Below are 10,240 nucleotides of genomic sequence, written 5' to 3'. Positions count from 1 at the left end.
GCTTTCTGCACGCATTTTTTAAAAGGCAGTTAATGTAGGCCTACTCATCACCCTATAAAACACTTTTGCACGACACATAAATTTGCCAGCCCGGATTTAAACAGTATAGATAGTGCTATCTAACGAAGAACTGCTTTTTTTACATTTATACGTTCATAAAAATGATTGATAACATTTCGACATTTCTAGAGAGACAAGTGGGTCATTAAAAATCTGTCGCGGGGCAGTGGTTCGCCATCCCTGATCTAAAAGAACGCTCAAAAACAAATGTCCACTGATAAACTACTGAGGTTACGGTTCTTGTTTAACGTTCCTGAATTATGTTTTTGCAAGACAATACACCACTTTCAAGCAAGAAATATATTCCATAGTTCGCTAAGGCAAAAAAGCTAGCACTACTCGAAGCGTAAATAAAGCAATGCAAATTTATATCATTTTTATACTGTCTCAGTAAATGACTTTGTACATAAACACAAACAAATATAATAAGGAATGGCGCTTAGAAGAAGTTGCTACACAGCTGGAAACAAACGAGTACAACGATTGAAGAAGTTGTGTCTTGAAGAAAGTTTTAAATATTATGGGCAAAACGTATTTTATAGATTTTATTGTTTAACCAAACCCCTTCAAAATATACTATAGTAATATTTGACTAAAAATACATCAAACAAAAGAGCACAACAATTGTTTTGTGGTCAGGTTGGCAATAAAGTGTCTTAATTTGGATACTTATTTTTATATATTTTTTTTTGACTTGATTATTTTACATTTTATTCAACAATTATTATTACAGATAAATCAAAAAATGTCTAACCGAAAGAAAACGTAATGATGTAATAATAACAAACAAATCGAATTCCACAAGTATAGAGTGAGTTAGACATTTAAGCTTAGTTTGCAAACTTAAAGTGATTTCAAACGTTTTTCTGGTGATTTAAACGAAAACTAGAAAATTAATTCGGATATAAACTGCTATAACAATGTAAATGCATATTTCAAAAAAGGTAAAATAGGTATATTTTTGTAGTAAATAGGTACTGTGTAGAGTTTACTCATACTTGGCCCTTCTTGTTCTAATAAACCAAGAACAGTCGCCATTCACAGGATGATCTGGTTTTTGGAATCTTGCTGAATATTTTTGCTCGGTAGAACGATGCTGTTCAATATGATAATTTCCGAGGCGATCGTAACCTCACGACCTGACATAAATGGATAAATTTTTGTTGACGAAATCTCGTGTTTGAGTCACTTTTTAGATTTTATTTATGTAGTATATATTTTTCAGGTCTCAAAATAAAGGTTAATTTCAATTGGAGGGCTGTGATTACTTTTTTTTTTTTTGACCGATGTTATGATCGGTCTTCCATATACCCATCGCATATTAGACTTAAGGTCTGGACAGCATGACATTTTTTTGCATAAAACGTAGGTAAAAACGAACCAAACAAACTACATGTGTTAAATATATTTAAAGCGACTCACGGATCGAGTATATAATGTCAGTCCTGTTGAAGTAGTACTGACCAACGATTGCGGCATACTTATAACAATATACCGGGTACCTTCGTAAACGGTATAACCGAAATCGGTTGGCCTAATCACGATTGTGGTACAAGCAAGGCAAGGCTAGAAAAAAAATGTTAATCTTTTCGCCAACATCCAACTTACCTAGAACTGTTATTGAGGGAATGAGACGTCCTTCATCGTCAAACAATCCACCGCTGACCACCTTAGAGTAAGGGGCATTGGGGTCTGGCTGGTGGGCTGTCCCCTCTACTCGAGACCACTCACCCACCGTACCCCGCCACCCAATTATCGCGTTTAAAATGCAGCAATGATCCTAAGGCAAAAAATATCGAGCTATTTACAATCAGTGTGTATGTGTATCCAAAGGGTCTTAAAATGAGAATCATAAGAAAGCTTTTTAAACTGTAAATATTGTAACTTGCGCGGCCGTTAATGGAATAATGATAAACCACGTGGCATTTAATAATCTGGGATAAAATAATGAGGATATCATATTAATGTTTGTTTGTAGATGTAAAAGCCTAACCGTAACACTTATCAAACCTCATCGGTGTAAACTTTCAAAAAAAGTTACTAAATCAGTTGAATTAAAAGAACATTGCTATACCTGTATTGTACAGTGTACACTGTACAGTATATATAACGTACGTCGTACATGTGTTTAACACGACTTTTCATCACTTTACACTGTATTGTGTTTTGGCAAAACAATTATTGCTTAACATAGCGCGAAATAGACATGGCAAAAAACAAACCAACCTTAATAGTGGCCCCAGGCAATATAATAGCGTTAAAGACCCGGACGCCAGCACCGATTCTCACATTTTCACCCACGGTCACGTTTGGTCCAAGAACTGCAGTCGAGTCAACTGTGGCTGTTTCATGGATAAAAACGTCACCTAAACAAATAAGGCACATAATTATTATGAACTAAAAAGACGGTCCCGGCTTGACCGGAGGTCGTGAGTTGAAACCTCACTGCAGGCTAGTTGTTTTTCTAGCCTGCCCTGCTTGTGTCATAGATCAATAGATTTGGTGAGTCTGCAATGGCTTTTGGTGTACTAATTATACGTAAACCGTAATCGTTGGTCAAAAAGCAACTTCAGAAGGGATAGATCTCAGTAACACACATATGTGTGCATGTTTCATTGAACTAAAAAGACTGACATTTTAGTTAAATTTTTAGAAAGGCTTGCCACGCACAAATACCATAAAACAAAAGGTCGAGATCAGACAACACTTGTAACAATTTTGCTATGTCTCGCAATTTTACATTCTAGGACGGAATATCGAAGACAAACAATCTAACGGATAAAAGAAATAATGCAAAAGTTTACAAAACATTAAAATAATTTAAAAAATATTAACCCTTGATAATTGGTCCATCCACACATTTTTGGGCAAGACGACCGGGCTCCGTGCGTCCGTATATGGAAAGGTACAACTTGTTTGCATAAATTGCAGACCTGTGGAAAAGGTTTGCAAAAACGTCGCAGACATAAAAACTCAACCAGGTAAGAAAACCAATTAAAATAGAAAACAAATTATTTGTCTAGAATTACTTGATACCAGTGGTACAACCTACAATAAACGAAGCGACCAGGGGCGATTATTGTGTTCATAAGTATTTATAGAGATGGTGTATGGTGTACGTGACGTCATAGTCGAAGTTATATTTTTTAGGAACCTTATGCAGGGTTGAACTCGTGCACAAAATGTGTAACTGAGATCGAGTCGATCTACATTCGAGAAGATTACGTCAAAACGATTAAGTTTGAAAAGCCAAAAAATTGGCCAAAAGCTGTTGGCTGTAATGAAATAAGGTAACAAAGCCCTAGTAAAAGCCCTAAATAGACTAGGTTTGCAAAAAATTCAATTTGAAATGTCCGCTCACCTATACCTATATGGACATAGCGAAAAGGGGTAATAAAACCTTAAAGGGCGCCAGCATAAATTTTCTCGTTGACTAGTTGAAGTTGAGTAAATATGTTTGTATTTTCAAGTATGTTTTTTAATAATATTATGCTGTGCTATCATTTTTGGCACCCTTACTAAATATTCGAATTCCAAAAGCTGCTAGCGCCACTTAGCACAATAACAACCAGCCGGACCCATCGGAGTACTTACGCAGCAGACTTGATTTGACCCCACACTGCCTTGGTGTTGTACACGAACATCTTGCCGCTGCCAGCATACGGCGTCAGAACTTCTGTTTCAAGTCGAATTCGACCGGGGCGATTCCAATCGCCTCCTTCATTGTCTAAACTGAAGAAATGCAGAGATGGTCTAATAAATAAATGGTGTCAAACGACTCTAAATCAAGGCATTTAACATGGAGTAATTAAGGAACGAGCAAAACTAGATATCTTCAACAAAGTAAGTATAGCAATATTAGTGATGTTACGAAATCTTAGCAATTGTTAGATTGGGCTATGTTACTTCTATCAGACAAAAGGCAAATGGTTTTGCGCTTTCTAAATAGTAAAACAAAAAAACAGTCGTGCAGGCAAACTGCCTCAGTCAAGGGTCTATTTAATCTGCTTTAAAAATTTGTTAACTTTTGCTGTTATCAAAGGCTGGGACTGTAAAGAAACGCAAGAAATCCCAACCTGTCCTGTCGCTGTCGGATGATGTCTGACATGAAGCGTGTGAGGACGCCAGGGGAGAAGACATACACCCCGCAGTTGATGAGGGAGCTCACGAACGTCTCTGGTTTCTCTACATAGTGTGTGGCCTCGCTCGATGCCTCGTCCTCTACTACACAACCGTAGCTCATCGACTCGCGATGCGTTGCCTAATAACAAAAGTGTCTTACTTTGCCATTTAATACTTCGTATGGCCCGTTTTAATTGTTGTTTTATTTTGCATAAATTTGGTGGGCAGGGGGTTCAACGGGTGGCTGTTTCTCCAAAGATACGCAAAGACGTCATTCGTTAGCCTTGTACCCACCTCCAACACAAATGTGCCGCTAGAAAAAATGAGCAAGGACGTGTCATAAGTTTAGCGACCCCGCCTCTGTGGCGACCTCTAACGCACAATGTCCGTTAAATCCGGCTTTCACGTGGAACAAGCATGCGGACAAAGATCGTGCGGCCCGGGAGACCTTTTTAAAACAATTTTTTCGGGGCAAGCGGTCAAGTTGTTTTGCACGTTGTGTGCAAACAACGCTGTATCAGTTATAGGTTTGTACAACAAAGATCCTGTGAATTCGTATACAATACAACTATGTATATGACCTGTGTGCCTCGTTCCGCCCTTTTTAACTACCGGCGAGTCAAGAACAAGATATTTTTAACCAGGGGCGTATCAAGAAATTCAAAAAGGGGGGGTTCCGAGTTTTTAACTTAGGGAATTCTTCGTCTGACCTTAATGACATCATAAAATAGTGACGGATAGGACGTCATAAAACAGCGATGGTAATGACGTCATAAACAAGAAAAAAAATCATTCGAAACGGCCAGCAAAAGCGAACATTAAGACGCAAAACACACACGTGCGTCGCCGACACTCCTGCCAGGCGCCAGCTGCGAAACCGCTTAGTGTACAATCGTTAACTTCAGGCGAAAAACTAAACCAAGACCGTGAAATATGTGTGATTGATTTTGCTAGATCCATGTACGGCTAAATTACAAGCACGTCTTTCGCCACCTGCAATACTAAACGGAGATCGTTTTTCCCGGATGTCTTTTCGATTAGCGCGACATACAAAACTATTTCGAAAAAACGGTATAACTTTAATAGTTAGTTAATCTAGTTCAGCGTTTGATAACCCTTTTAAGTTTGGGCGCACCTGGCGAGCGAAGCGATCGCGATTTTTTTTTTTTGGTATAACGGCGTTTCTTTTAAATTTCTTGCAAGTTTTTATTACATTACCGAAAATGAAAAATGTTAAAAAATATATGTCAAATATTTTTGAATACGTTTTTGGTTTGTCCGCGACGCACTTGGCGCAATTTCACGGCGCAAAGAAGCGCTGATCTAGTTCAAAATACAGCATCAAAACGTTAACAAATGGGACGTAGTAAGATCATTCGCGCGAAGCGCGAAAATTTTTCGCACTTTCGTTGTTAAAATAGTCAAAAAGTATTTAAAATTAACTCGTGTGTAGTTTGTCAAAGAGGCGACGGGCCCGATGAATTACAGTTGGTTGCCGACCCCAGTCTTACACCAACATCTGATATTAACACAGAGAACAAACAGCGAGAAACATCAGCACCGTCTAACTGACGTTTTCAGAGAGAAAAAAGCGAAAACCGCTTGATTTATATTATTTATTATCGAACATACACTTGCTGATGATTAGCCAACCCGAACTAATAACGAAAGGCGAAAGAGAAAAACTATCTAGCGTTTACGGTCGACCAAACAAAAGACGAAAAACGGCGCTTTGCGTTTGATTTTGGTTTCGCATTAGCTTAAGACGCGTGACCCAATTACATTTAAAAACACGCAGTTTCGGACGGTGAGTAAAACTCTGAAAAAAACGAACAAAAAACGATTATGTCACTTACGAAAAGGGGGGGGCGAGGGGGGGGGGGGTCGAACCTTAAAATCTCAGTGGTCTGGTGCTATACAGATAGTTACCTAATTTTCAACAATTAAATGTAGTACAATTAAAACAACTAACAAGTAAGTCTTCCAATCAAACGTTAATAATAATAAACAAAAAAGGTTCAAAGTATGACTAAATGTAGAACGATAAAGCAAAAAAAGACAATAAAATTTAAAAAATATTTACAAAGCACCTGAAAATTGCAACACATGTCTCTGTATTAAGCATGGTATTACCTCAGTAGCAACAATTGTTATGCCATCATCAGGTGCTTTGGACTGGTGGAAGGCAAGAATCTCCTTTAACGGAAAATTGCAGCAAACATCCGAATTAAACACAAAGAAGGCTTGAGGGCTTCCAGCCAAAATTTGGTCACGAAAATGATAGAGGCCACCAGCTGTCCCAAGAGGCTCATACTCAGGAAGATATCTGAAAATGTATATATATCACCAAATCTAAAAACTCACAAATTAGACATTCTGTAACCTTCAATGAACAGGGATTTTACAAATAACATTTGACCTTCCCACCAAAATTTAAGGTTTTTAATGCTTTAAAAATAATTGCTAACCCATAACAATAGAGTAAACTAACTCTTGTGGCGTTAAAGAAATTTATTTGATAAATCACAATGGACTATTTTTTCACAAGTGTTTAAAAAAATGTTTGCCAATTACTAACTAGTCAACTCAAAATTATACGATTATAAGTAAAAAATAATCCTTGAAAATTAACCTGTGTGCATCAGTAATTAGTCACCTACTTGATGTTTAGTGCATATTTATTTTTGGCCATGTCAATGAAATTTTTTAGATCATCAGTGGGTGAGAAAAATCCAATCAATAAGATTTCTCTTATTTCTGGTAGCTGAAAAAAGAAATGATGGTAACTTTTGGTATTCGCAAATTCTCCAAAATACAAGCCTAGAATTACTTTGGAACATGCTTCAATGTGATGCTGTATCATTGGATATCCAGCCACAGGAAAAAGCGGTTTGGGGACATCCAATGACAAGGGACGGAAGCGTGTTCCTGAAATATAAAGAAAAAAAGATAGTGTTGCAGAATTTTTGCATTAAATACAATAAGTTCCATCAACAATTTTAGCGTCTTGCCTTTTTCTGGACCTCCAATAAGAATGACCGCCTTCCACATGACACTGTTTCGGTACCTCATTTGTTTAAGTTAAACAGCAACAAATTTCTGTCCTAACTAATATGGGAAAAACATCATCAAATTATTATTTATGCGGGACTTTAACATTTACAAATTTTAGTAATGAACTAATGATACTTCTTAAAGTTAAAATCAAACATAAATAATATTTATAGACCACAAGAAATATTGCAGGGAAAGCTTGTTTAATTCTGTTAAAGCATTACACAGACATTTCTAGACTTCAATAATAAGTCAATAATAAAGTCAATACTTAATACAAAGCAGTGTTTGTTTTAAACATTTTAAATGGTTTACATAACTGCTTTACATGTACTCTATTATTTAAAGTGATTGAAACAAATTTAAAACTAAAATTTATTCGGTAATTGCTATATGCTTTCAGTATCACTGAATTCCAAAATGTCACACTCTGCCTCTGCAGTTTGTTTGTGCAACTCAGTCAGGCCAGTCAGGTCCTCCAGGTAACTATGATTCGCATTGAAAACTTCCAACAAAAAGTCAAACCCTCTTGCTTTGTAGGTATCTAATACTAAATTAGAACAAGCCGTACATTTGCTGAATGCTTGGGTGGAAGGGTACAAAACTTGATTGTTGGAAAGAAATCCTCTGATCTGGTGAGGAATTGGTCCAAGAGGGGAAGTCTCTGAGTCTTTCTTTTCTTCACCTATGTCAGCGTCTGGCATGGAATGCTTACCCTTTGGATGCTGTATGACTGATGCCATTAATTCCACAGCCAAGGCTGAAGCAATCATGGATACTCCAGGTCGAGAAACTGTGCACTGTTGATCCAAGGTTCTATCGCGTAAAGAATTGCCTGGAGCAACAACGTCATTGCAAAAATAACACCCAAGCTTTTGAGTGCGATCACAACTGGTGTTAGTAACTCCATGTCGCATCACCAAATAAGAATCAAAGCCAAGAGCAGCATTTATTACTAACTTATTTTTAGCAGCACATAACAAGGTTGGTAACCATCTGCTTTCCCTTGTGTCCATCAAAAGAAAAACTACATCATGGCTATCAATCAAATGTTCAATTTGCGTAACATCAGCAAGAACTTTCTTTCTTAATTCTTCAGTGCTGTGAATAGGATGACCTGGCATTGGAATATTCAGCTCTAATCCTGTAGACTCGACACCAGGATATATCAACTTCAATCTCTCTGAAGCAGCAACAGCCTTTGGTCTACCACCACCTGCACCACAGTCGGAAAACTGAAAAAGTGATTGACGGACTGGATTGGAAAAAGAAACTGTTCCATTGTCAACCATAGTTATGTTACTAACGCCCCATCCTAGTAGGCCACGGGCAACATTACATCCCAATGTCCCTGACCCCAGCAGAAGACATTTACATGAAGACAATTTTTCAAGGTCCAATGATGGCATTAATCGCCACTTCATAAGTTTCAAGTTTAGGTTTACTGACGACTTGGCTAGTCGAACAGGGTCCATGGTTTCAGCTAAATTTACAGACCTGGGAGCAAGCTTGTTTTTCTTGTTTCTTTCCCAGCCTGTGACATTTGGACATGAAGTAATTGGTGGCAGTTTGACTTTAAGGTAAAGGCTGTGATCTATGCTTCTCTTACCCCTTTGTGTTCGATCTCGGTAACAAATTACCTCCACTGTATTTTCTTTTTTCAATTTGGACCAATGGTAAGCAATTAGAGTAAGAAAATTGCGAAGTGGCCAGCCAGGAAATTCAGCCAATGTACTGGGATCACTACAACCAAAAATAAAATATTTATCTTCATTTATAAGATTGTTGCATTGATCTATCGCTAGTATTTCTGCTTTATTGTCTATGCTGTCCGTTTCAAAAGGGCTGTAACTGCATAAAATGAGAAAAAATGGAGGTCTCCTGGGCCCAAGCCGGGTGAAAGCTTTTTCCAGGGCGGATATAAAATTAGGACATGACATGTTGGACAAGCGGGCACTACACAGTTTCTTGGTTGGGGGGAGTACAAAAGCTGGAAAAGCAAACCAATAGTAGAATCTGTACTTTTTCAAATCAGCAAAGCATAAAAGACAATAATTAACAAGAATCGAAGGTCTGGTAATTGCTTCACCACTAATAATATAATTCCAAATACAACTTCCTTCATTATACAGTAGATCATTTTTTGGACAGGACTTGAATTCTTCAATAGTGTTTTTATTGTATAGTTTGCCAAAACTGGGAAAGCACAATGGTGGTGTTGTATGTTCATCATCAAATGAACTATAATCAACACTATGTCTGCATGGAAACCCATCTATGTCAGAGTTGGTATAAAACCCATTAATATTTTTGACAGTGTCATCCAATTTATAGACATTCAGTTTTTTATCTGCAAGTTGGCTCCAAAATCCAGTTTCAACACAACTTACGAAAGGCAAAAATTGCAAACAGTCATTCATATTGTGCAGATATGATTTAGAATTTTAAGATATATCTAAGTTACCATCTACCATTTTAATATTTAAGCTGTGGTAATATAATAGAAATTAGTAAGTGCATCTATATTGACAATCGTCATACCAAAGTTGGGTTCGTTAAAATTGCTGCTGTAGATTTAAGAATAATAATTCAGACAAACAAACACTGTAATTTATTCAAATGTATATACATGTTTATTTTTGTATTTGTTTTCATTAATGTATAGAATTGAATGAGGTTAAATATAAAGTTTAACCATAGGAGAGTTGTATTATCCAGTAGACAATTCTTAGTTTACAAAGTTATATTTAAGAGAGGGTCAATGGAATGCAGAAAGTAAATTGATGGAAGTAGAATTAAAAACTTGTTACACAAGTTTTACATACCTAAATAATTACCTTAGTTAAAATTGAGCTTATTATATACATACAAACAAATAAAATCTTCCAACAAAAATTTTCCTACCAAGCAAATACCACTATTTTAAACTGCTTCCTGAATATAACGCTAATTGCACACTTTTTTTCACTAAAGAGTGCCATGAAATACAGCCTTAGCAGCGCAC

At 36.9% G+C, this 10,240-nt stretch overlaps 2 protein-coding genes across 2 annotated transcripts; both read right to left on the bottom strand.

The window, feature by feature from the left end:
- Nucleotides 1-351: 351 nt before the first annotated feature.
- LOC146160586 (mannose-1-phosphate guanylyltransferase regulatory subunit alpha-like) lies at nt 352-7,369 on the bottom strand. Its single transcript, XM_083383465.1, has 10 exons — nt 7,194-7,369; nt 7,013-7,110; nt 6,843-6,946; nt 6,316-6,508; nt 4,137-4,321; nt 3,655-3,792; nt 2,896-2,993; nt 2,287-2,426; nt 1,669-1,840; nt 352-1,199 (listed from the first exon to the last, which is right to left on the bottom strand). Exons 1-10 carry the CDS (start codon nt 7,252-7,254, stop codon nt 1,099-1,101), a joined length of 1,290 nt encoding a protein of 429 aa, XP_083239591.1. The 5' UTR covers nt 7,255-7,369; the 3' UTR covers nt 352-1,098.
- LOC146160585 (ubiquitin-like modifier-activating enzyme ATG7) lies at nt 7,291-9,894 on the bottom strand. The gene has a single exon (XM_083383464.1). It carries the CDS (start codon nt 9,654-9,656, stop codon nt 7,626-7,628), a length of 2,031 nt encoding a protein of 676 aa, XP_083239590.1. The 5' UTR covers nt 9,657-9,894; the 3' UTR covers nt 7,291-7,625.
- Between the last annotated feature and the right edge of the window lie 346 nt (nt 9,895-10,240).

This window comes from Ascidiella aspersa, chromosome 3, assembly GCF_963924565.1.
Source record: "Ascidiella aspersa chromosome 3, kaAscAspe10.2, whole genome shotgun sequence".
Classification (NCBI taxonomy): domain Eukaryota; kingdom Metazoa; phylum Chordata; class Ascidiacea; order Phlebobranchia; family Ascidiidae; genus Ascidiella; species Ascidiella aspersa.
The sequence above is the reverse complement of the archived record's forward strand: the minus strand, read 5'-3'. Positions and strand labels throughout refer to the sequence as shown.

Coding starts and splice junctions, on each gene's coding strand:
- LOC146160586 (XM_083383465.1), bottom strand. CDS start 7,254: ATGAGGTACCGAAACAGTGTCATGTGGAAGGCGGTCATTCTTATTGGA. Junction 7,111..7,193: donor TATTGGAGGTCCAGAAAAAG/GCAAGACGCTAA, acceptor TTTATATTTCAG/GAACACGCTTCCGTCCCTTG. Junction 1,200..1,668: donor TCCCTCAATAACAGTTCTAG/GTAAGTTGGATG, acceptor CATTTATGTCAG/GTCGTGAGGTTACGATCGCC.
- LOC146160585 (XM_083383464.1), bottom strand. CDS start 9,656: ATGAATGACTGTTTGCAATTTTTGCCTTTCGTAAGTTGTGTTGAAACT.